Source organism: Haliotis cracherodii, unplaced genomic scaffold, assembly GCF_022045235.1.
Source record: "Haliotis cracherodii isolate W230 unplaced genomic scaffold, xgHalCrac1.p SCAF_10, whole genome shotgun sequence".
Classification (NCBI taxonomy): Eukaryota; Metazoa; Mollusca; class Gastropoda; order Lepetellida; family Haliotidae; genus Haliotis; species Haliotis cracherodii.
This window is the reverse complement of record NW_027266265.1, coordinates 7,254,101-7,281,233: the sequence shown is the minus strand read 5'-3', so window position 1 is coordinate 7,281,233 and position 27,133 is coordinate 7,254,101. Positions and strand designations below refer to the sequence as shown.

General features: G+C 42.6%; 1 protein-coding gene across 1 annotated transcript in view; it reads left to right on the top strand.

Annotated features, from left to right (window-relative positions):
- Positions 1 to 27,133, top strand: part of LOC139445902 (Fanconi anemia group A protein homolog) — a 64,883-nt gene that overhangs the window by 6,535 nt on the left and 31,215 nt on the right. Inside the window, exons 5-26 of the mRNA XM_071227161.1 lie at positions 854 to 949; positions 2,108 to 2,181; positions 4,823 to 4,941; positions 5,835 to 5,902; positions 6,183 to 6,216; positions 8,933 to 9,079; positions 9,196 to 9,272; positions 11,249 to 11,390; positions 13,892 to 14,025; positions 14,602 to 14,712; positions 15,038 to 15,133; positions 16,659 to 16,736; positions 17,737 to 17,822; positions 19,040 to 19,100; positions 19,882 to 20,008; positions 20,986 to 21,126; positions 21,745 to 21,881; positions 22,700 to 22,864; positions 25,609 to 25,802; positions 26,376 to 26,484; positions 26,679 to 26,804; positions 27,031 to 27,104. Of these exons, the coding sequence (XP_071083262.1) occupies positions 854 to 949; positions 2,108 to 2,181; positions 4,823 to 4,941; positions 5,835 to 5,902; positions 6,183 to 6,216; positions 8,933 to 9,079; positions 9,196 to 9,272; positions 11,249 to 11,390; positions 13,892 to 14,025; positions 14,602 to 14,712; positions 15,038 to 15,133; positions 16,659 to 16,736; positions 17,737 to 17,822; positions 19,040 to 19,100; positions 19,882 to 20,008; positions 20,986 to 21,126; positions 21,745 to 21,881; positions 22,700 to 22,864; positions 25,609 to 25,802; positions 26,376 to 26,484; positions 26,679 to 26,804; positions 27,031 to 27,104 (2,396 nt within the window). The remainder of the gene's footprint in view (positions 1 to 853; positions 950 to 2,107; positions 2,182 to 4,822; positions 4,942 to 5,834; positions 5,903 to 6,182; positions 6,217 to 8,932; positions 9,080 to 9,195; positions 9,273 to 11,248; positions 11,391 to 13,891; positions 14,026 to 14,601; positions 14,713 to 15,037; positions 15,134 to 16,658; positions 16,737 to 17,736; positions 17,823 to 19,039; positions 19,101 to 19,881; positions 20,009 to 20,985; positions 21,127 to 21,744; positions 21,882 to 22,699; positions 22,865 to 25,608; positions 25,803 to 26,375; positions 26,485 to 26,678; positions 26,805 to 27,030; positions 27,105 to 27,133) is intronic.

Here is a 27,133-nt window from a genome sequence, read left to right as displayed (position 1 = left end):
AATGGTATAACTGAAATGTTGTTGATAGATTAGATTTTGTTTGTTGTTTAATGCTGCACTCAGCAGTATTTCAGCTATGACAGCAGTCTGTAAATAATTGAGTGCATAGAAAATCCAGTGATTGATATTATGAGCATTGATCTGCACAATTGCGATATGAAGACTTGCATCAACCAAGTCAGTGATCCTGACCACTTGATCCTTTTAGTTGTCTCTTACAACAAGCATAGTCACCTCTTACAACAAGCATGGGTTGCTGAAGACCTATTCTATTACAGATCTTCAAGTGGAACTAGATTTGGTCCCCAGCAACCTAGGCTGGTTGTAAGAGGCGACCAAATGGATCGAGTAGTGAGACTTGGTGACTTTGTTGATTGCGTGTCCTTGTATCCTGACGACGTGGATTGTTGCTGATATATCGACCCATGATGATCCGGGGTAGAATAAGTCTTCAGCAACCCATGCTTGCCGTAAAAGCCAACTAGGCTCGTTGTAAGAGGCAACTAAGGGGATTGGGTGGTCAGGCTCGCTGACTTGGTTGATGCATGTCATCAAATCCCTACTGTGTGGATTGATGTTCATGGTGTCAATTACTGGATTGTCTGGTCCAGACTTGATTATTAACACACCGCCGTCATATAGCTGGAATATTGCTGAGTGTAGTGTTAAACAACAAACAAACAAATAAATGTTGCTCATATATCAATCACTGGATTGTCTGGTCTAGACTCGAATATTTCCATGCAGCCCTTATATAGCTGGAATATTGCTGAGTGTGGAGTTAAACAACAAACCGCTATATGTTTATAACTAGTGATAGTGTGTGACATGTTCCACCTGTCTGTCTGGTCAGAATGACAACCTGCCCACCTGTGTACAGACGATCCAGCAGCTTCTGAGAGATGACCGACTCCAGCCCCGCCACTTGACCAGCCTCCTCATCAAGGAGGTCAGTCCCCCCTCACCTTCATACCTGTTATTATTGAAGCATTATCTTTCATTCATTTCTTGCTGTTAAATGCTTTCTCGAACAATACCAATTTCTTTCAAGCTCCCCCCCCCTCTTTTTTTTTTGCTTGCAAAGGGGACTAAGTTTGGAATCCAAGTTTATCCCTGTATACGATACTATTCTGACTGGATTTAAACAATTAAGTCAGACTTGTTTTCAGCATATTATAACAACTAGCCAGCAAACTTCAGTCAAGTCTCATTAATCCGACACTCGTTAATCAGACAATCGGCTTTATCCGACACTAATGATGGGAACCGATTAAATGAGTGCTATTTAGACCCGTTAATCCAACAGTCTTGCACTTTGACTCCGACACACCTATTTTGCAACGAATTACCGAAATCACTCATTAATCAGTCTCGTTAATCCGACACAGTGATTAGCGTACTCTGTGGTCATCTGCCTGCGAGTACACAGCCCTAGTTATGATGCAAGACGAGTCGGCTGGTAGCTGCATATAACAATGGCTGCAGAGATAAACTTGCTTATCAATAAACAATTAATGCTTTAAAAAAAGAAAACAGGATTAATCATGTGCTTAGATTACCTCAATATCATTAAAATCAGATACAAGTTCTCGCTATCGCCAAGGACATCCCAATGCAGGTGGTCACGTCAGAACAACCTTTCACAAACTATGACCTATAGCCACTTAGAAAGCAGCTTTCTTAGCTTTGTGGTACCAGTTTCAAACTTGCGACTTCCTTTCCAGACTATGCTTTTAAAAGTATTTTGAACAAGTCATACAGTCCGTAACAGTTGTTTTGTGTTGAGCTTAAGAAGTTGCATGATTAGAAGACATATTCCATTAACAATGTAACATAACAATATGAATATTTCATTTATATTTTTTTTATTACGTGTTTGTATCATTATATATCGTGTAGTTGTCCGATTTTCGATCATGAACGTTGATACTACTTAATTTCGTTTATCCGACATACTCTTTAATCCGACATAATCATATGCAACCAACAATGTCGGATATACGGGACTTGACTGTAATTAGGTTCAGTAAGTGCTGCAAATAAAATGATTTTGATTTGGGGATGTAAATCTAGGTAAATCTTCAAAAAATGTTTGAATTTCTTTCAGGATGTTCTTCCACCAGAACTACTGTGGTGCCTTCATTGTGAAGACATCATGGGACTTGCTACTTATGTCTCCAGGTTGGTAATATCTGGTACTTGACAATATGGGTTAGAATAGTTCTTCAGCTAGGTGGCTTTTGAGATCGAGTGGTCAGACTCACTGACTTGGTTGATGCATGTCATTGTATCCCAGTTGAGTGTATCCATGCTCATGATATCAATCACTGGATTCTCTGGTCCAGACTCAATTATTTACATGCCGTTGTCATATAGTTGGAGTATTGCGGAGTGTGGCATTAAAAAACAAACAAACAAACAAAAACAAGATGAGTGATTGTCAAGGGCTTTTCACTATTTCAAAACTTAAGAACAGTATTGTGATACTGTTATAATAGTATTGCAAAGGATTTCGTGTTCCTTTCCGTCCGGGGGTACGGATGGCCCAGTCGTCTAAGGCGCTGTGATTCACTGTGCAGAGTTGCGTCCCTTGGGAACGCCAGAAACCTATGATTGTGGGTTCGAATCCCGGTTCGCCCCGATTATGTTTCTAGGTTTGTCAGCACCATACCTGTGCTCGTGGGTTTCACTGAAGTGGTAAACGTCTGAGACCTCCATCACTTCGGGCTTTCCTCCCATATTAAGCTGACAAGCCACGATATAACTGGAATACTGTTAAAAGCGGCGTTAAACTAAACTCACTCACTCACTCACTCACTCACTCCTTTTCCTTCCCACATCATTCGGCAGAAGTGTTTGGGGAGTTAAGGAAGATAACTCTGATTATTGTTTGGTATGAATAACTTGTTTTGGGATGAATACTAATCTCTCTTTGAATGAGGTGTATTTGAAATTATTGGAAGAGATAATTATAAACAGTATTTTTTCACTTGAGAAATAAATGACGAGTGGGAGTTGTTTATCATACAATAAAACACTGTAGGGAGAATAGACCATGAGGGGCGCAGCCGCAAGTTGTTTATTCTTCCTGCAGTGTTTTATTCTAAGATAAACGAAAACCTTAAGTTGTTTGTTTCTTATGTGAGATATGTACATCATGTACAGCCTCTTTAAGGATTTAAATAATGATGACTCCCTCAAAAGACTCCAAACTTTTCGGATATTCCCACAATCCTCATGTCGATTACCTGTATCTTTTTTCCCTGGTCTGATTGTCATATTTCTCCAGCTTGTAGATGCGATTGTTTGGCCATCGCGTTTATCTGCATTGCCCAGCTTCATCTATGGGGAACAACTCACTCACTCCCCTCCAAAAAATAATGCCGTGTAATATAAGACGTCATCAAGTTGTGATTGTATGTCCGAATCTCCAGAAATGACGTCATTACAATGTTTTTTCATGAAATAAACCACTCTTCGTTCTTCACTGTTTTTTGCTATTTATTGCATAGCTATCTTATATAAGGCTATGGATAATGTAGCATGATGTCCATGTTGAAATTTGAACCTGTCATCAGTATATATTGCCATTTGGGTCATGAACGATTCAATCAATCGCTTAATCGTTACATGGAATGACAGTGACGTTGCTCCTATGGGGATAAACAGATAGAAAAGGTCCCCAGCATGCTTGTCTGGTTATAATGTTGTTGTTGGTTTGTTGTTTTACGCCGCACTCAGCATTATTCCAGCTATATGACGGTGGTCTGTAAAATAATCGAGTCTGGACCAGACAATCCAGTTATTAATATCATGAGCATCGATCCACGCAAGTGGGATCAATGACATGCATCAACCAAGTCAGCGAGCCTGACCACCCGATCCCGTTAGTCGCCTTTTACGACAAGCATAGTCATCTTTTACAGCAAGCATGGGTTGCTGAAGACCTATTCTACCCCGGAATCTTCATGGGTCTGGTTATAATGTGTCGTCTGGCTAATGCAGGGATAGACTGTTCCTGTATTTGTTTTAACAAATGCCACAGGGCACTTCTATGGAGGTTCAGGCGTGCCCTTTGGGAAATACCGTATTTGACGTAATAAGCGCCCAGGGCTCTCTCAAAATTAGAAATAGGGGGCTCTTATAAGAATATTATTTTGGTGAAAAAAGATTTTGAGTTGAAGATCATAAATTTTGTGGTTTATGCTGACAGCCTGAAATGTTATATATGACAGATATATTTTTCCAGAACTTAATTACCCATAATTAAGAGTCCATATAACACACAAGTGAGTATTATACACGAATAAATAAGTCTTGTGTACATTGATCAATCGAAAGGGGTGCTAATTCGGATTGTTCACTAGCCAATATATCAGCAAATATCACTGTGGACGCTTATTAGAGCAGGGCGCCTATTACGTCGAATACGGTATGTGTACCAACCAGAATACTTTCAACATGTTCAATGAAACAAGAAAAAGGCTATCCATAATAATGTTCATTAAGCATGTTCATATGTTCATCGGGGCGGTCGGGTAGCCTAATGGTTAAAGCGTTCGCTCGTCACGCCAAAGACCTGGGTTCGATTCCCGACATGGGTACAATGTGTGAAGCCCATTTCTGGTGTTTCCCGCCGTGATATCGCGGGAAATTTTGCTTTAAAAAAAAGCAGCGTAAAACCGTACTCACTCACTTAAATGTTCATCATTTCTATGTCTTTGTCCAGGTTGCTTGTGTGAATGTTTTTAAAAAGAGAGAAATTGCACAGAATATGTGTGTATTGTTTTCTTGTTTAAGTGTTAAAATTCTATTCTTGCAGCAAAATGACTGAACCCCAGTTTGTTAAAAAGTTCAGTTCAAAACTGTATGAACTGTGTGAACACAAAAACTCAGAGAACACCAAATCTGACCCCAAACGAAGACAAGCAGCAATTTCTGGTAGGTAGATATGTCCATATTGACAATAACGCAACTTGTCGTAAAGTCTTTATGAGAGAGTTACTAATGATTGTTTCAATATGCCCAAAGAAAAGTCTTTCTTGCCGATCTCAGCTCATGACCCCCTGAGGTCAGCAATATACCTTTTTAAAACACATCTGTGACGTCATTCTATTGTGTGAGCATTCCATTATTTTTAAAGAATGGTGACTTGATTGTGTTCTCTGTCGCTGTTGCACGTGCCCCATCATGAGCTGATCTTTTATGGATCTGTAGAATGTTTTGTCAAAATGTAAGAGTAGAGATGTGTTTTAAGTAGGGGAATATCCTCGTAACTCTCCATTCGTTAAACATAATGGGCCGCGGCTCCATTATTTTTAAGGAATGGAGGGTTACTCAGACATTCCCCTCTAAGTATTGTCTTTGTAGCTCTGATATATTGTTTCAAAAGCTTATAAAAATATCAAGTATAATATTGTTATTACTTAATTAATGTTTCAGGACAGACACTGTTTCAATACATTTCCGGCATCCCTACCTCTATATTGCTGAAACTCGCTCGCCCGCCCGCCCGATCGCCCGCCTGTCTGCCCGCCCGCCCACTCACTCACTCACTCACCCCACTCACCCCACTCACTCACTCACTCACTCACTCACTCACTCACTCACTCACTCACTCACTCACTCACTCACTCACTCACTCACTCACTCACTCACTCACTCACTCACTCTGTATTACCCAGGCATACTGATCTCTGTATTCCCCAGGTATATTGATCAATGTATTCCCAAGGTATACTGACCTATGTAATCCCAAGGTATATTGATCAATGTATTCCCCAGGTATACTGACCTATGTAATCCCAAAGTATATTGATCAATGTATTCCCCAGGTATATTGAGCTTCCTGATCAACTCGGGGTTTCCAGAAAAGAAGGACAAGGAAGTTGTGTTCAGGAAAGTAAGTACACCCCACTTCATATTCTTGTCAGTGAGTTATGTCCCTCATAACTTTCAGGATCTGCTGCTCTTGAGTTATGTCCAGATTTGCAGGATTTAAATTCTTGGTCTTTCTGCACTATGCCGGTTTTAATAAGTATGCTCCCCCTCCCTCTCTCTGTCCCTTTATAAAGCACCCGGGGAGCTTCTCATGGCAAGTCGGTATTCTCATCTGCAAAACAGGCCTATGTAATCGCCATAAGAGTAGTTTCTTCTGTTACCATGGTTACCACCTGTTGCAGGTTTCCGCAGCTGTTCTGGATGATGTCATGAGAGGTGAGTAAGATCATTTCTAACGTAAAACTATAATACGGTGTGGAGGCTCCTCAAAAAGTGCTTCGGTCAGTGACTTAAGTGTCTGCTGTCTGATGTGACAAGTAACAGACAGGGCATTAAAAAACATGTATACTTCACACTGCCCTTGACCCCAAGATGTTTTTTTGAATTTTTGTGCCGCATTTTAGAAGTCTTTGAAAAACATTTAGAAGTGATACACATAAGGAAGAGAAGTTATGGATGTCAACTTCTATATGTTTCTTTGTTTGTTGTTTTACGCCATACTCAGCAATATTCCAGCTATATGATGGCGGTCTGGACCAGACAATCCAGTGATTGATATCATGAGCATCAATCCACGCATTTGGGATCGATGACATGCATCAACCAAGTCAGCGAGCCTGACCACCCGATCCTGTTTGTCGCCTCTTACGACAAGCATAGTTGCCTTTTATGGTAAGCATGGGTTGCTGAAGACCTATTCTACCCCGAATCTTCACAGGTCCAACTTCTTTATGAACACAACATTTCGGAGTTAATACTTCCTCCTTCATCCTTGATCACTTGACAAAGGAGTAAGTTCATACTCCAAAACGTTGTGTTCCTCATGATAAAGAAGTTGACATCCATAAATACTCTTCCTTATGCATTTTAGAAGTTTTTTTTTCACTTTTTGTATTCATTCCAGCAATATATACAGATAAAGCATGGCATTTGATACAATACATTGTTGACGTCATACAATATGATCAATATTTTAGAAATTATTGGCACCCAAATCCTTTACCTCTGAACAGGCCTCTAGGGGTCTAATGAAGATAGACTCACAAACAGCATTAACTGAACCGGCCTGTGACATCAGTGAAGGCGTGTGTGTTTGTGACAAGATAAACTAAATACTGCGTGCTGATTCTATTTTCTGCTGTGACATAATGAAATTTTTGAAGAGATGAACCTTGATTATGCTGGATTTGCAAACGTTTGATTTCATGCTTTCTATGTTATCATCATAATATGCTACTTCCAACCTCGTGAGTACCCCTGAACATGGCTTGTTGGTTATAGTTTACATCAGCATTGTAAACATAAAACACAGTTACTTTCTTATACCTATCCTCATACAGGCAATTAAGAAAATATCCATATAAGGCTAAAAAAAATAATAGTCTTGGTTCTCAGGCACCACCCACATCATCATAAAGTCTGCCACACATTTCATTTGTATTCCATTTTCCAAAAAATTTCAATAATTCTAATTATTAAAAACAATGCGATCCAGTATGGCACGCAGGTACTTCGCTCTACATGCGCACTGCTTTATTGTGCATCTAGTGCATGGTCATGGCAGCAATAGGAGTTTGTATGCTGCTTGTTTTTTTGGGGGAGGCCCTTTCCCAGGTTGATGGTACACAATTGTTTATTTGGTTACATACTAGTTCTATTATTTTCAAAAGCTATCGCCTGAGAACCAGTTCTTTAAATTTTTGAAGCTTAAATGTTTATGTTTAATTCAGTCAAAAGCCCACAGTATGGGAAATGAAATTGCCTGTGATGGAGAGCATGGACTTCACGTTGTCTGTAACATGACATTTCAGGCCTGGTAGAAAGGGATGGGGAGAATTGACCTCACATCGTATGTGACATGACATTTCAGGCCTGGTAGACAGGGATGGAGAGCATGGACCTCACATCGTATGTGACATGACATTTCAGGCCTGGTAGACAGGGATGGAGAGCATGGACCTCACATCGTATGTGACATGACATTTCAGGCCTGGTAGATAGGGATGGGGAGCATGGACCTCTCATCGTATGTGACATGACATTTCAGGCCTGGTAGATAGGGATGGAGAGCATGGACCTCACATCATATGTGACATGACATTTCAGGCCTGGTAGATAGGGATGGAGAGCATGGACCTCTCATCATATGTGACATGACATTTCAGGCCTGGTAGATAGGGATGGAGAGCATGGACCTCACATCATATGTGACATGACATTTCAGGCCTGGTAGACAGGGATGGAGAGCATGGACCTCACATCGTATGTGACATGACATTTCAGGCCTGGTAGATAGGGATTGAGAGCATGGACTTCACGTTGTCTGTGACATGACATTTCAGGCCTGGTAGATAGAGATGGAGAGCATGGACTTTAAATTGTCTGTGGCACAACATTTCAGGCCTGGTAGATAGGGATGGAGAGCATGGACTTTACATTGTCTGTGACACAACATTTCAGGCCTGGTAGATAGGGATGGAGAGCATGGACTTCACATTGTCTGTGACATGACATTTCAGGCCTGGTAGACAGGGATGGAGAGCATGGACCTCTCATCATATGTGACATGACATTTCAGGCCTGGTAGATAGGGATGGAGAGCATGGACCTTACATCATATGTGACATGACATTTCAGGCCTGGTAGATAGGGATGGAGAGCATGGACCTCTCATCGTATGTGACATGACATTTCAGGCCTGGTAGATAGGGATGGAGAGCATGGACCTCTCATCGTATGTGACATGACATTTCAGGCCTGGTAGATAGGGATGGAGAGCATGGACCTCTCATCGTATGTGACATGACATTTCAGGCCTGGTAGATAGGGATGGAGAGCATGGACCTCTCATCGTATGTGACATGACATTTCAGGCCTGGTAGATAGGGATGGAGAGCATGGACCTCACATCGTATGTGACATGGCATTTCAGGCCTGGTAGATAGGGATGGAGAGGAGCAGCAGCTTGTGGCCTTTGTTGGGCTGACCTACATCGAAGACTCACTGAACCAAGTCAGCTTCAAGAAGTTCTGTACCCACTCACTCTCTCTCCTCATGAGCCACAGGCCCAGTTTGAAAGGTGAGACACATTTGCTGTAAGTCCTTCAGGCATCTTTGTTAACTTGTCAAAAATTGTTGTGGAATCAAGCCTTGGACTGATCATGATCAACTGAACATTGTGTTTTGCTGTTTCAGTTTCTCAAGCATTTAAACAACAGACACAGTGGAAATCTGCAAAAGTGTCAGAAAAGATTTCAGATCTTTACAAACAGGTACTGTGTCCTATTTGCTTCTACTCCTCTTGCTCTAATTGGTTTTGGTGTGGTTTAAAGCTGAGGATCTTCTTATGTTATAATGTTTACTAAAACTAGTGAAAACAGAGTTATGGTGTATCACCTGTACATTGTATGAGTATGACCTGAGCTATATAAACTGGTCGAAGGGGTGACCAAGTGGTCAGACTTGCTCACTTGGTCACACTGTATGATGTGTATGCTGTATGACCTGTATGCTGTATGACCTGAATGCTGTATGACCTGAACATTGTATGACCTGTACACGATATGACCTGTATGGCCTGTATGCTGTATGACCTGTACATTGTCTGACCTGTACGCTGTATGACCTGTATGCTGCATGACCTGTAGGCTGTATGACCTGTACTCTGTATGACCTGTACATTGTATGACCTGTATGCTGTATGACCTGTATGCTGCATGACCTGTAGGCTGTATGACCTGTACACTGTATGACCTATAAGCCGTATGACCTGAATGCTGTATTACCTGTATGCTGTATGACCTGTATGCTATATGACCTGTATGCTGTATGACCTGTACATTGTATGACCTGTACATTGTATGACCTGTATGCTGTATGACCTGTACACTGTATGACCTGTACACTGTATGACCTGTACACTGTATGACCTGTACACTGTATGACCTGTACACTATATGACCTGTATGGCCTGTATGCTGTATGACCTGTACATTGTATGACCTGTACGCTGTATGACCTGTATGCTGTATGACCTATAAGCCTTATGACCTGAATGCTGTATTACGTGTATGCTGTATGACCTGTATACTATATGACCTGTATACTGTATGACCTGTACATTGTATGACCTGTACATTGTATGACCTGTATGCTGTATGACCTGTACATTGTATGCCCTGTACATGATATGGCCTGTATGCTGTATGACATGTACACTGTATGACCTGTACCCTATATGACCTGTACACTGTACCCTATATGACCTGTACACTGTATGACCTGTGCACTATATGACCTGTACACTGTATGACCTGTACACTATATGACCTGTATGGCCTGTAAACTGTATGACCTGTATGCTGTATGACCTGTACACTATATGACCTGTACACTGTATGACCTATACATTATATGACCTGTATGGCCCTGTATGCTGTAGGAACTGTTCATTGTATGACCTGTACATTGTATGACCTTTACACTGTTTGACCTGTACACTGTATGACCTGTATGCTGTATGACCTGTACACTGTATGACCTGTACACTATATGACCTGTACACTGTATGACCTATACACTATATGATCTGTATGGCCTGTAAGCTGTATGACCTGTACACTGTATGACCTGTATGCTGTATGACCTGTACACTATATGACCTGTACACTGTATGACCTATACATTATATGACCTGTATGGCCTGTATGCTGTATGACCTGTTCATTGTATGACCTGTACATTGTATGACCTGTACACTGTATGACCTATACATTATATGACCTGTATGGCCTGTATGCTGTATGACCTGTTCATTGTATGACCTGTACATTGTATGACCTTTACACTGTATGACCTGTACACTGTATGACCTGTACACTGTATGACCTGTACACTGTATGACCTGTACACTGTATGACATGTATGTTGTATGACCTGTACACTGTATGACATGTATGTTGTATGACCTGTACACTGTATGACCGTTAAGCTGTATGACCTGTACACTGTATGACATGTATGTTGTATGACCTGTATGCTATATGACCTGTACACTGTATGACCTGTACACTGTATGATCTGTACATTGTATGACCTGTAAGCTGTATGATCTGTAAGCTGTATGATCTGTATGCTGTATGACCTGTACACTGTATGCCCTGTAAATTGTTTGACCTGTACACTGTATGACCTGTAATGTGGGTATGACCAGTAGATTGTTTGACCTGTTCACTGTATGACCTGTAAGCTGTTCCTGCCATTTGAGTCGAGGGAGATCATGGAGGTCTTGCAGCGGATCTTGGAGAGACAAGAAGTCAACTGGCAGACCGTGCTGTCCTTCATCGCAACCTTCCTCGTGTGCTTCCCTGACGCACCCAAACTCTTGCAGGGTAGGAACTTATTTGTAGCTGACGCGGTGATATGATGATGTTATTAGGCTATTGTCAGACAGATACTAGAAGCAACATGCATGCATTTGTGTATCACTAAGCTACATTAGATGCAACACATGACATACAAGTACTTTAGGCTAAGAAAATATCATTACTGTATTCCGCCTAATAAGCACCCAGGGCACTCTCAAAATTTGAAATAGGGGACTATGGTATAGATATGGTATATCCCTTTGTCTCATGTTTTTGAGCCCCAAACAATTCATGACCTCACGCTTAATGAAGGAATCAAGGTAGACAGTTCAAGCCCACTGAAGACATTAAAGTCCTGCCACTGAAGTTATTGTGCAAATTATACTACACTATGTACACGAGGTAAGCTATTCAAATATTCAAACATACCTCAAAACGTACTTTTTTCACTGATGCACATTTTAATCAAACTTGATTTGATGGTAATTTTGCACCATAACAATTGTATGCACCGTTGATATATCTCTGGCTGTTTGTAATCATGCTGCTTGTAATGTCATGTGACTGATCATGTTGTGCATCTGTTTTGAACTTGAGTGAGTGATTGAGTGAGTTGGGTTTAACACCGCTTTTAACAGTATTCCAGTTATATCGCGGCGTGTCAGCTTAATGTGGGAGGAAAGCCCGAAGTGATGAAGGTCTCAGACGTTTACCACTTCGGTGAAACCCACGAGCGCAGGTATGGTGCTGACAAACCTAGAAACATAATCGGGACGAACCGGGATTCGAACCCACAATCATAGGTTTCTGGCATGTCCAAGGGACGCAACTCTGCATAGCAAATCGCGGCGCCTTAGACGCCTGGGCCACCTGTTCCCCCTGAACTTGTGTGTGAAGGAGGGGCTTAAAACATGTGACCATAACAAGGAGGCAGGAGATCAACTCGTCTCACTCAACAAGGGATTATCACTATGAAATTAACACGACATGGTCATGGGGCCAGTCAAGTGTTTACAGACATAAATGTTCTCTAAGGATAGACCTAATTTTCGTGTATTGGGATTGTTATACATACCGTATTCGACGTAATAAGCACCCCGCTCTAATAAGCGCCCATGGCGATATTTGCTAATATATAATATTGATCAATGTACACAACAGTTATATATTCTTGTAAAATACGCACTCATGTTATATGCACACTTAATTATGGGCAATTAAATTCTGGAAAAATGTATCTCTCGTATATAAACATTTCAGGCTGTCAGCATAAACCACGAAATTTATCTTTCAACTCTGTTTTTTTTCACCAAAATAATATTCTAATAAGAGCCCCTATTTCTAATTTTTGAGAGTGCCCTGTGCGCCTAAAATGAATCGAGGCTTGAATTCAGTGTACAGTCATGGCAGATTAATCTGGTCACTGGAGTGTTTCCTGAGGATGAGTGGCCACAGAGGGAGCTAGCCCTCCTGTAGGGTTGCGACGGGTACTCGAGTACCCGATAACGTGTCGGGTAGCCTAGGACTCGAGTCCAATTTTCAGGACTCAAGTACCCGTTCAGGGGAGATAACTCTAATCGCCTTTCGTAACTCGTAGGTCACTTCAAAATGGACGACAAAGCGGACAAACGTTCAAATGTGTGGGCGTATTTTGACCTTGATGACACAAAGCAAAAGACCAAATGCCGTCTCTGTGGCATATGTATCAGCGACGCAGGTAGTCCGACGAGTTCCATGAAAAAGCATCTAAGTTTTAAACACAAGAGCATTTACTTTGATATTCTGCGTCACTTGTGGTTTTAGGCAAGCCATGCAGGCATTTAATAAAAAACGTAATACCTTAGAATAGATCAATAGATGTTTGATGACCTTTTATTCGCAAAGGCATTACAAACAAGTGGGACAACATTGAACAACGGGTACGGGTACCGGTTCGGGTATTGTCTGCCGGGTACTCGAGTTCAGTTTTCGTACCCGGTCGCAACCCTACCCTCCTGCTACAGTGACCTCCATACTTTAACATGACGAAGAATGCCAACATACCCTGACAGCATGGATCAATGTCATCACATTGTGACTCCGTGTAGTCTGACACATGTTACTGACATATGTGACCAGTCATGGGATAAGGGACCTTATGGGTGAAATGTCACATTTTGACTTTTCATTATATTTTTTAACTACAGTATTTTAGGAAGTAGAAAATACAATTCACAAGCTTCAAATCATATTTATTACAGACACTCATGACATCCAACATTTGTAATTTCTTGCAATTTATAACTTATAACTGTTTATGTAATTTTATACATAATGTCTGATGAAAGTAGACATGCATGCTGAAAGTTTTTGAAATAATGTTTTTATTAAATTACAAACTAACAAGAGAAAAATAAGACATTTTTTAAAAATTCCTTACACACGGCGATCTTCACTGAAGTAAGTTCAGTCAGATGTCTTATGACATAGGGACCTATTTCTCCTGGTGGGTTCCATGTGTCATTGTGTTTTTACTGCACTTGCAGGTCATATCCACAGCCTGCTCTCGGACGGGTTGGAGAATGCGGACATGGAGAGCACGATCATCGCCTTCCTGCTGGCCAGACAGAGCTGTCTGGAGGGCCTCCACGTCTTCCCACACTACCAGGACTGGTTCCAGGTAGGTTGCCTTGTCATTGCCATGGTTACATGTCTTCCCACACTACCAGGACTGGTTCCAGGTAGGTTGCCTTGTCGTTGCCATGGTGACATGTCTTGCCACACTACCAGGACTGGTTCCAGGTAGGTTGCCTTGTTGTTGCCATGGTAACATGTCTTCCTACACCACTAGGACTGGTTCCAGGTAGGCTTGCTGGGCCTTTGCCATGGTTACATGTCTTCCCACACTAACAGGACTGGTTCCTGGTAGGTTGCCTTGTCATTGCCATGGTTACATGTCTTCCCACACTACCAGGACTGGTTCCAGGTAGGCTTGCAGGGCCGTTGCCATAGTTACATGTCTTCCTATACCACCAGGAATGGTTCCAAGTAGGCTTGCTGGGTCGTTACCATAGTTACATGCATGTCAACCTCTATCCGCCCGAGTTCCAGGATTGGCTCATTGCTTTCAAAAGGTTGTCTCAACAGTTACATGTATGGAGGTCACAATTAATAATCAATTAGTTACACAACATTCATACACTGACGTTTTCTAGTTCACACGTCTGATTTGGTTTATATCTTTTTATCTTTTCAGCAAACATTTGGTGATGCAAACAGAAGCCCAGCTTCCTCCAAGAAATCCTTCAGTTTCTTTATGAAGTTCCTGACAAATATTGTCCCCTACGAGTCTGCTCCGCACCTCAAGGTCAGAGAACACAGCTGTCAGTGATCACTGAGCAATCTCACATTTCAAGACAATTATTTTTCTTAGTAACATATTCCAATCTTAATATGATTCAATATTTATGCATGAGACTTGTGTCTGCTGTTATTTTATCTTGGCCTATTTTCCCCCTGTTAATCAACTACGATCTGTTACAGTGTCCGGAAATTATAAGGGACCTCGAGGTTTAGCAGTTTGAATCTGGTGTTCCCTAAATCAAGGTTTATGACAAGGACCCCTTGACTTCTGTTTTTAATTTCTAACCCTGTGTTTTGTGATTTTGATTGTCTGTGTTTTTGCCAACTAGGTCCATATTCTCAGGCCACCACACGTGCCCCCGAAATGTCGGCCATTCCTAGCTGAGTACATCACGCTTGCCAAGACGAGGCTGACAGACCTGAAGGTGTGTTGTGTGTTGATGCCAGGATACCTTCTTGACAAACACTTGTGGCTATTTTAGTTGGGAAATACAGATTTTGTATGCACAGGCCAGTAAAATATGTGAGAGCTAGAGTTGGAACCACTGTCCAATGTGGAAACATTGTGAAAATGGCTACTTTTGAGCCATGAAGAGTAAATTATGTCAGGTAGAAGTTAGAGAGAAAAAAGCTCCCAATGTTGAATAAATTAATTAAAGTTTCTATATATATGTCATTTTGAAAGCTTTTCTTACCTCAAATCTCACACCTTGATTGAAAAAATGGGATATTTAGGAGATAAACATGGTGTGTCTTTAGATTAAACTGCACTGAATTTAACTTTTGAAATACTTTGTGTTAAGTTCTGAATTCAGTTTTGGAGGGTTAAGTCTACAGATGACCAAGCTGTACACTGAAACACAGTATACCTATCTCAATTCTACCATCACAAAAACCAAATCGTTGGTGTCAGCTGAGCTATTGAGTGAAGTGACATGGGTTTTGAGTTTGTTTTTAATTTATCAAGGAAACACCGACAACAGCTCTAAACATATTTTGACATCTTTGCTCATATGTTTTTTCATATCACTACTTTACTCAGATATTTGACAGGCATTGAAATTGTGTTGCACAGCTACTTCACAAACCAGCATGAAGTGGGCACACCAACAGAAATTAAACAATCCTCACAAGATTTAATTCAACACTGCATGTCACTATTGGTATCTCACAATGGTCATTGTGATGCAAAAGATATGTTGTCACTGTTGCCAGTGAGCGAGTGAGCGAGTTATGCCGCTTTTAGCAATATTCCAGCAATATCACGGCGGGGGACACCAGAAATGGGCTTCACACATTGTACACATGTCGGGATTCGAACCCGGATCTTTGGAGTGATGAGCAAACACTTTAACCACTAGGCTACCCGACCGCCCCACAATGTTGCCAGAGAAAAGTGCCAAAATTGGAAACTCTCAGTTGTCCCTATAATTTGAAACACACACACACACACACACACACACACACACACACACACACACACACACACACACACACACACACACACACACACACACACACACACATTTACATAGTTGTCCCTATAATTTGTAATTCACACTTTCACACACACACACACGATTTGTACTATGTTGTCAGCCCCAAATGTATTGTCACACATGCTTTTAATATTGTTGTCATGGCAACACTGCCTTTTGTAACATATAATTCAAAATGCCTACTGACAATGATTGAGAAAGAAGTTTTTTTTTACTTCTTAGCTTTAGTTGTGATACACGCATCAAATACAGCTGTTTCAATCAGAGGTTGTTATTGTGATTTGAAATCACTTTTTGATCATTTTCATGATAGAATTTCAAATCAGCCAGATTGTAACACATATGTTTTGCAATGGGTCATGATTCCCACGTGTAATATTTAACGACGATGAAGACATGACAATATGGCTTGTATTAGACGTGTGTACCAGCAAGGTTTTCCCCTCTGCAGGAATCATGTGAGATCAGTGGAGGAATATATGACAACAGTATCGGCATCACCACCACCAGCAACAGCAGCAGCAAGGAGGTATGTGTATCATCATGTCAGAAACTTGATGTCCAGAGTTCTGTCCCTTAGATTTGATTGGTTGGTTTGTTTAACGCTGCACTCAGCAGTATTCCAGCTATATGACGGCGGTCTGTAAACAATCGAGTCTGGACCAGACAATCCAGTGATTGACCTTGCAATTAGGATCGATGACATGCATCAACCAAGTCAGCAAGCCTGACCACCTGATCCCGTTAGTCGCCTTTTACGACAAGCATAGTCACATTTTACGGCAAGCATGGGTTCTGAAGACCTATTCTACCCCGGAATCTTCACGGGTCGTGTTCCTTAGATATCTGGTTTGTGTGTCATCATGTCAGAAATGTCATGTGCAGAGTTGTGTCCCTTAGCTATCTGGTATACATGTCATCATGTCAGAAACTTGATGTGCAGAGTTGTGTCCCTTAGCTATCTGGTATGTATGTCATCATGTCAGAAACTTTATGTGCAGAGTTGTGTCCCTTAGCTATCTGGTATGTATGTCATCATGTCAGAGATTTATGTGCAGAGTTGTGTCCCTTAGCTATCTGGTATGTGTGTCATCATGTCAGAAACTTGATGTGCAGAGTTGTGTCCCTTAGCTATCTGGTATGTATGTCATCATGTCAGAAACTTGATGTGCAGAGTTGTGTCCCTTAGCTATCTGGTATGTGTGTCATCATGTCAGAAACTTGATGTGCAGAGTTGTGTCCCTTAGCTCTCAGGATCTGCCACAGGTTTATGACAAACCAGTGACAAGAAATACTTTAACTTGTATAATTGTATTAATCAAGAAGATTCTATTATCTTCCTGTTCTTTATTATTACATGACAACTAATTATTACATTGTTGACGACCTGTTGAATATTAAGAACAAACCGTGTTCAACAGAACCTTACTGAATCAAATACATGTACAGTTATTTAATGATATATACTCATTTGTTGAAGAACTCACGGTTGAACATTAAAGTGATACTTCAATCAACTCCTGTTGCAGGTAGATCCTGTGGAGGCTGACATCGAGAGATCCCTCACCGCCTTCCAGGCCACTGGCAAAGTACCAACCACTGTCATGGAAGCAAGGTGAGGCAGACTTAGGAGGGGAATACATTCACCATGTGGCATACAGGAGCCAGCAGGGATGACACTCAGCAATGGTTGTTTGTTTGTTTGTTTGTTGTTTAATGCTGCACTCAGCAATATTCCTAATCGAGTCTGGACCAGACAATCCAGTTATTGATATCATGAGCATCGATCCTGAGTAGACCCGTGAAGATTCCGGGATAGAATAGGTCTTCAGCAGCCCATGCTTGCTGTAAAAGGCAACTATGCTTGTCGTAAAAGGCGACTAATGGGATCGGGTGGTCAGGCTCGCTGACTTGGTTGATACATGTCATTGATCCCAATTGCGTGGATCGATGCTCATGATATCAATCACTGGATTGTCTGGTCCAGACTCGATTATTTACAGACCGCCATCAGATAGCTGGAATATTGATGAGTGTGGCGTTAAACAACAAACCAACCAACCAACCAACCAACGATCCTGAGTATTGGGATATGATGACATGTATCAACCAAGTCAGCGAGCCTGACCACCCGATCCCATTAGGGCCCTCTTCTGACAAGCATAGTCGCCTTTTACAGCAAGCATGGGTGGGTGAAGACCTATTCTAACCAAGATCTTCACTGTTAACATGTGAATAGATTGGATGGTCAGGTTGGGTGCTCAGGTGGCTGATTTCATGTAACGTACCCTGACGGTTTGGCACATAAACATCAACCACTGCTTTACCTCGTTCCCACTCAATTGTTTACAGGTCACCATGATACAGTTGCATACAATCAATTCCTTCCAGCTACCCATTTACAGCTGGGTGACACATTCACTACGAGACATTGACAGTGCAGGCCTCACTCACCATTGTCTGTATATCAGTGTTGGAGAGGACCTCAAGGCTCTATGCCCAGTCTCCAATTGCACCCACTAGCCAATAGCCTTAGTAAAGTAACTGTTCTTTGTAAGCTTAGCTCATAAAGCCCATACCTTCACATTCAAGCTTTTAAGTTTGTTGCCACTGGACCAGTTCGAGTGTTGCCAGTAGATGAGTTTTCAGCACAGATTGCATAAGTCAGTCTATCAACAGATGATGAGGAAATGTCGTGATTCCTTGTGTCAAGGTCAGTCTTCCATGCTGATGAGAAATACACACTGTCAGGTAGTGTCGAGACTCTTTACCTATGTTATCAGATTCTCATGTATTCACTTTCTGACACTGAATTATCTTCATATGTTACAGCATCTTCAGGAAGCCCTACTTTGTTGGAAGGTATCTGCGATCATTGCTGAAACCCAGACATGTAAGATGATACGTATGGAAGACAACGTTGTCATGTCCCTAGCATCTGTCACCTATCTCTGTATGTCCACTTGTGATGTCTCAGCCATGGAGGTTTTAGTAGGGAGGTGATGTTTGAGTCACATCAACTTAGTAGATGCGAATGGTCAATGGATCAGTGTGCACTCGATTTTCAACTCCCTGGGGAGTATTCCACCCAAGTGACCTCTGAGGCGCTAGAAGGTTAATAGTCACAGGTACTAATTCTCTGCTGGGTGACTAGAGGTATATTTTGCACAAAGTCACGTGCCTAAGGAGACGCTACATGTGCTACATGTGCTAGACTCAGGAAACAAGCTGCTGATAGCGGTCACCCATCTAACTACTCTCCACTAACTTCTCCTGATGTGACCTGTGTGCTGTACACAGGACCAGGTGCCACCATGTGTCGTGTCAATTATAAGCCAACTACTGAAATGATCCTGTTTATGATTCACAGTAGCCAAGGGATCCCTTCTCTTTTCATGAACCATTGCAATGTAGAGCAGATGGTTGCTAGGCTATGGCACATGTTGCATGAGAAATATTGCCATTTGTGCAATGTAATTCGTTCATTTGTCTCACATACTTTCTGTCTTCCTTCTCGCTGAAACCAGGCCATGTCTTGATTCCTTGGTTGAAAATAGTGACTGCACCACAAACACATATGTATTCATGGTAATTGTTTATACAATCCTGTGATGCACTGATGATGATGTACGGCAGGCTGTCATGGTTATATCTGCAACTGCCGTCTGCTTCAGCTGCCGGACAGACCAGACATCCGGATGAAGATGATCGCATCACTGAGGAAGGCTGACAAGATACCGGCCTCCATGTACACCAAGTACCAGGAAGCCTGCCGCACAGAGTCAAGGCAACTGCTGGAAGGTAACAGAAACCCATGAATCTAATTTGAGGCCAGATTGATTTCACCACTTGTTGCGCCTCCTTCATGACTAGATGCGTACCCTTCTGTCAGTGGCCATTGCCCAATACCAGGAAGAGCAATGGAAACACTGTTGAATATCCAGCGCCAGGGATTCTTTTGAAAAGAGTTAATATTGGTGTTCGAAATTAATCATGAAAGTCGATGAGTCCTTGTAATAGCCCTAATGATAAATAGAGAATCTCACCCGAGTGTCTTTTGATATCAAATATATCAACACGAGTTGATTAAAGTGGAAAAATTCCGAGGCTTGCCGAGGATTTTTGCCACTTTTATCAACGAGTGTGGATATATTTGATGTCAAAAGACACGAGGGTGAGATTTTATTTATCATCCAACATCATTCTTCCAACTTTTTCAGTTTGTAGACAGTTATAAGCAGTGTCTTCAGTGTAAAGAGTACTGCTTACAGCTTCAGTAGCAGAGCCATTAGTGATGTCATTTGATTGTGATGTCATGGTAACCAGTGACATCACAATGGTCTGCAAAGCATTGTGATGTAATTTCATTGCAGCGATATCTACAGTGTAGATATCGCTTGATCTCATCCAAGCGATATCTCCTGTGGGAGCCAGTTTTGGATGATAAAAGGGGATTTAGGGGTCCTTAGATTCAAATACAAGAGGAGAAGACTTCAATGAGGGTTCATGTCCTGGAAATTTGGTTTTGGAAAGATGTTTTCAGTCAGTGCCTCAAAACACAAAATAACACATTATAATCATTTAGTCAATACCCATTCTTACAGTCTCTCATTTCAATGAGGTACTGGGGATCTATTCTGCCCTGGAATCCCTATACAGGGGCCGAATAATGAAGCAGCTAAAATATTGATCAGCATGTTGGATGTTTAAATGACACTTATTCATGTCCCATTGCCTAATTTGTTCATGATTGTTAAAGGTACTTTGTTTTGTTGAAGGTGTGTTTGATGCCGACAGTCAGGACGATGTCATGCAAGATGCCATGTTGGCGCCATTGGAGCAGCTCCGCTTCCGCCTGCAGCAACTCCACAATGCAGTGGTCAGCACGGAGGTACAAAACAAACCGACTGGACAGAGAGGTGAGGAATTGTTGGAGGTCTCTGCCTAATGCGTGTGAAGTAGTTCCCTGTGATTGTCACTTAAACCATCTTAAAGAATGAGAGTTTTCAGGTTTATTTAATAATTGAGTTCAAAACATTTTGCATGATACCTCCATAAGCACAAAAAACATATTGAAGTCAATTGCTATAAATAAGTATGTTAATCATGAATAACTTCACAAACTGCTTATTTGATCATTAACATAAAGTCTGTAGACATAAATACAAAAACAGGAATTTTTCAGGGTGATAATGCAACACAAGCCCCGCCCACCCTGTTGTCAGCCAATCAGAAAAAAGTAATCTGCTAATGGGTGTGGCTAAAACATATTCGGAATATAGGAACAAAAACACAAAAACAGTTGCTTGGTTAGCTGATCAAATGCCATGGAATCAGTTGAAATGTATTTATTGTAATATAATCTTGCTGTTGGTTCAAATGCAAGCTTCAGCTCTATTATGCTATGCTACTGATCTGTCAGCACTCGTTGGTGTTACCTGGGGAGTAAACCTCTGTTTCCATCACATAATGTTCAAAGCAGTTTTAGTCCCAACTTTCTCACACCTTGCACTCATAGCATGTGTCTTATGCATCAGTGTCTGAGGTGATATCTGTGATCAGTGACAAGCTTGAGGCCTTGTTGAAGACAGGGGGGAATATGAGGACGGACGAGGCCCCAGCTGGTGTGACCATCAACCCCGACAAGCCAGACATTGCCCCTCTCCACCTCCAGGTCAGTGCCCCGGGAGTCTAATGGCCCCTGGTACCCACAGTTAGTGGACCTAAGTTGGGGAGGGGATATAGCCCAGTCACACCCAGTGTGACCATCAACCCCGACAAGCCAGACATTGCCCCTCTCCACCTTCAGGTCAGTGCCCCGGGAGTCTAATGGCCCCTGGTACCCCCAGTTGGTGGACCTAAGTTGGGGAGGGGATATAGCCCAGTCACAACCAGGTTCGATACCCTACATGGGTTACCAGGGTATTATGTTAGAAAGCCCTTCTTGTGTCTTCCGCTCTGATATTGGTGAAATATTGCTTATGCTGGTGAAGATCCAAACTCACTTACCCATGCACTATCGTTGGGTCACTTTGGTCACAATGTCTACTGAGTGTGTATTGTACATATTTTGTGAGCAGCAAAGTCATCATCATATACAAGGTTCCTCTGGAGTGCAATCGGTGGCCCCCTTGTGTGAGGGGCAGCAATTCGCTGTGCAGAGTCGTGTCCCTTGGGCTTGCTGGAAACTTATTTTGAATCCTAGTTCGTTCTAATTATGGAACCATGCTCATGGATTTTTACTGAAGTGGTAAATACCTTAGACCTGCATCACCTCGAGCTTTCCTCGCCCATCAGAATGACATGCTGTGACATGAGTGAGATACTGTTCAAAGCAGTGTTGTTTTGTCTTTTTGCCTTGCCTCCCTTCAAACATTTCGGAAAATAGGTATGTATTGTCATTTCTAGCTGCCATTTACTATATGCAATTCCTTGTTAGTTTGGGTTATTCATGATTTCTTGAGACTTTGTCCTTAACATTTGTGTTTTCAGATTGTGGATTGTTTACTGAACGCTATTTGTCGTACTGTGACGGCTGACCTGGGTTCTCGATGCCCAGTGATGACATGGCTGCTTGAGCTGGTCAAGATGGCCTCCCAGCACAGTACCTTACATGCACCGGTCATACAGCGGGTGGCCTTGCTGCTGCTGAAGGAGGTAGGATGTTCCAGCACTGTAACATCTTCCATGCAGTGGTGTCAGACATGGTGATATTCTGTAGTTTGTGAATCTTAGATATGAAGAATAATATAAAGATATGGGTATGAAGATATTATGGTGTGGTGAGTGTGTGGGTTGGTGTGGTGTGGTGTGGTGTGGTGTGGTGTGGTGTGGTGTGGTGTGGTGTGGTGTGGTGTGGTGTGGTGTGGTGTGGTGTGGTGTGGTGTGGTGTGGTGTGGTGTGGTGTGGTGTGGTGTGGTGTGGTGTGTGGTGTGGTGTGCTATGTTTGGGTGTGGTGTGCTATGTGTGTATGGTGTGGGGTGGGTATGTGGGTGTGTGGTGTGATGGGTATGTGGGTGTGTGGTGTGGTTTGGTGTGTATGTGTGGGTGCATGAGTTGGTGTGGTGTGCTGTGTTTGGATGTGGTGTGTGTGGGTGTATGGGTCGGGTGTTGTGTATGAGTTGGTGTGGTGTGTGTGGGTTGGTGTGGTTTGCTGTGTGTGTGTGGGTGTATGGGTTGGTATGGTGTGTGTGTGTGGATTGGTGTGTGGGTTAGTGTGCTTTGTGTGTGTGGGTTGGTGTGGTGTGCTGTGGGTGTGTGGGTGTATGGGTTGGTGTGTTTTGTGTGTGTGGGTTGGTGTAGTTGGTGTGGTGGGCTGTGTGTGGGTGTGGTGTGGGTTGGTGTGTTGTGCTGTGTGTAGGTGTGGTGTGGGTTGGTGTGCTGTGCTGTGTGTAGGTTGGTGTGCTGTGCTGTGTGTAGGTGTGGTGTGGGTTGGTGTGCTGTGCTGTGTGTGGGTTGGTGTGCTGTGCTGTGTGTAGGTGTGGTGTGGGTTGGTGTGCTGTGCTGTGTGTAGGTGTGGTGTGGGTTGGTGTGCTGTGCTGTGTGTGGGTTGGTGTGCTGTGCTGTGTGTAGGTGTGGTGTGGGTTGGTGTGCTGTGCTGTGTGTGGGTGTGGTGTGGGTTGGTGTGCTGTGTGTAGGTGTGGTGTGGGTTGGTGTGCTGTGCTGTGTGTACCGTATATCGCTGTGTATAAGGCGACCCCACGTATAAGACGACCCCCCTGTACACGCCTTAAAAATCAACCCAAAATCCTATACTCCGTGTATAAGGCGACCTGGAATGAAACACATCACAAGTCTGACTGATATACCGGTAGAAGATTTAACGCGCTCTTGCCGACTGTAGCGTATTTCGCACACGGACATCACAAATTAGTTAGTTAGTTACTTTGGAGATTGAATGTGCGCTTTCCGACTGATGCGTATTTCACACACATCACAAGTGCGCACACAAACCTTATATATGCAATAAAAATATGTTTATCTTGCGTTGTTTTTTTTTCTACAATGATAGGTCGCGTGTGTAACTCCGGCACACGTCGCCATTTTGTGTTTACACGGTACGACACCAAATTGGTGCCCGTAAAATAAAATTCATTTATGAAGTAATAACATATAAGAGACAATGGTGAGTAATTTAATCGCCAATTAACTATGTTGTAACTAACTAGGCTTATGTTTGCTTCACATTCAGCGTTTTTATTCCACAATCACTTGTACACACCGTCTCCAACACTTGTTAATACAACTGTAAAAACAGCGGGAATTGATTTCAGCTTCACCGGTTATCACATGTTAGGTCACATGTGCAATATGCAAATGATTACCGGTACTTCCGGCTCTCTACTCACGGATGTTGATTGTTTTACCGTGTCAGCTGGTTTGACAATCTGCATCGAGGAGAGGGTCATTTCAACTTTATTTGCAGAAATTATTAAACTTTATTCAAGGAAAAGAGATACAAATCATGTTTATGTATGGAAATAGTTATTTGAACAGTTATTTAGGACAAAATGCGAAGTTTTATTGTCAAATGCTGGGCTGGCTATCGGACGCCGGTTGACATCGCCAGTGGAAAAAAATGTGAGATCTTCGACTCCGTGTATAAGACGACCCCCCTTCTTAGCCCCCTCATTTTAGGTACGAAAAACTCGCCTTATACACAGCGATATACGGTAGGTGTGGTGTGGGTTGGTGTGCTGTGCTGTGTGTGGGTGTGGTGTGGGTTGGTGTGCTGTGCTGTGTGTAGGTGTGGTGTGGGTTGGTGTGCTGTGCTGTGTGTGGGTGTGGTGTGGGTTGGTGTGCTGTGCTGTGTGTGGGTTGGTGTGCTGTGCTGTGTGTAGGTGTGGTGTGGGTTGGTGTGCTCTGCTGTGTGTAGGTTGGTGTGGTGGGTGTAGTGTGGTGTGTGGATGTGGTGTTGGGTGGATGTGGTGTGCTCTGCTGTGTGTAGGTGTGGTGTGGTTAGCCGGTAGGTGTGGTGTGGTTAGCCGGTAGATGTGGTGTGGTTACCCGGTAGGTGTGGTGTGGTTACCTGGTAGGTGTGGTGTGGTTAGCCGGTAGATGTGGTGTGGTTACTGGTTTGTTGTGGTGTGGTTACCCGGTAGGTGTGATGTGGTTACCTGGTAGGTGTGGTGTGGTTACCCGGTAGGTGTGGTGTGGTTACCCGGTAGGTGTGGTGTGGTTACCCGGTAGGTATGGTGTGGTTACCCAGTAGGTGTGGTGTGGTTAGCCGGTAGGTGTGGTGTGGTTACCCGGTAGGTGTGGTGTGGTTACCCGGTGGGTGTGGTGTGGTTACCCGGTAGGTGTGGTGTGGTTACCCGGTAGGTGTGGTGTGGTTACCCGGTAGGTGCGGTGAAATATGCATGTCATGAATAACAAATGTCATCTTGATTGATAATCCACAGGGTTCAACCCTCAACCATCAGCACATGACAGGGTTGTCTGCCCTTGTGTGTCACCTCTCCAGTCTGCAGCACCTGTTTGGTCCAGTCACCGCCCATAACTGTCACCAACAGGGAGATAACTCTGGCAGGCTTGTCGATGTCCTCGTCCATCATTTCCCACTGAGAACTGGGGACCAACTTCTCTCAACACTGCAGTGAGTTGATGCCCCGTCGTTTGATGGAGATACAGACACAAACAAACCACGTATAATGTATACATTTGGTGATGACATAGAGGTGACTGTTGGGTTCATTTCAGAAGCTTTGTGGTACCTTACAATAGCTGTAGCTCTTTTGTTATAGTATTGTGGGGGCATTATCTTCGTAACTTCCTGACTGTATTTGACATGGTATCAGGCCATGGTGTTTATGTCAGTACAAGACAGCAATAGGAACTACACCCATATTAATTCTCTGCAACAATCAAGGACTTACTCATCTTCCCGAGGCAAGTGAGTTAACTGACTATAAATGTCCAGCATCAAGTATGATAATACGATTACACCATTACAAATGCCCTAAACTGAAAACACTGTATTTCAACACATCATGATGCTTGTCAAACATATCCCAACATGTGATGAAGCTTCTCAAACATATTTCAGCACAGATGATACAAATGTTAAAATCACATATTAAAAGATTCACAGGATAAATGTTTTCTGTGTTTTGGTGGTACGTCTAGCCACATCAGTAAATCACCATCAGCTGTGTAATGTTTCACGCAGGTTCTGCACCAACTATCTGGAGTACTCATTTCTCGGGTTTAAAAAATCTGACACCAAGTCATCCGAAGAAGAGCCTACAGCTGTGATTCCAAGTGAACTTGTTAAAATGGTAAGTATTATTTTTCACTTGAGTTCAATTATTTACATGTTGTAAAATATTGCTGACTGTTGCGTAAAACAACATTGCCTTACTCTACAAGAGGCTGAGGCTATGTGTGGCCAGTGAATGTGTGTTTTAACTTACTCTACATTATGATAACATACAGCTGTTTTCTTGTGCTACAGTGTGTTCTCTGTTGTCAGTTCTGCCTCCTGTGTTGGCGCCTCCTGCCATCCACACGGACCATGGTGACCTTGGATTCCCAGCATGCATCTGCATACACAGTGTTCAGCTCGGACAAGTACCAACAGCTGCTGGGCCAGTCACAGGTACGCACGTGCGACCGCAGTGAGTATTCAGATTATAACCAACAAACTATGAGGAATTACAGATTAACTCCCATGTGTTCTCATTTCAACTTGATTATTTACAGACTGCCATCATATAGCTATAATATTGCCAAGTGTGGCATTAAACAACAAACAAACAAACAAACAAAGATAAACTTTATCCACAATTTGTGAGGATGTTTCTGAAGCTGGTGTATTTTTCCAGGTGTCATTTGAGGACTGGGTCAGAAGGGAACTGGATGTGAATCCAGACCAGGATTGTCTCCCCTACTGTCTGAGGTAATCAGGACAGCCCAGTGTTGTTCAGT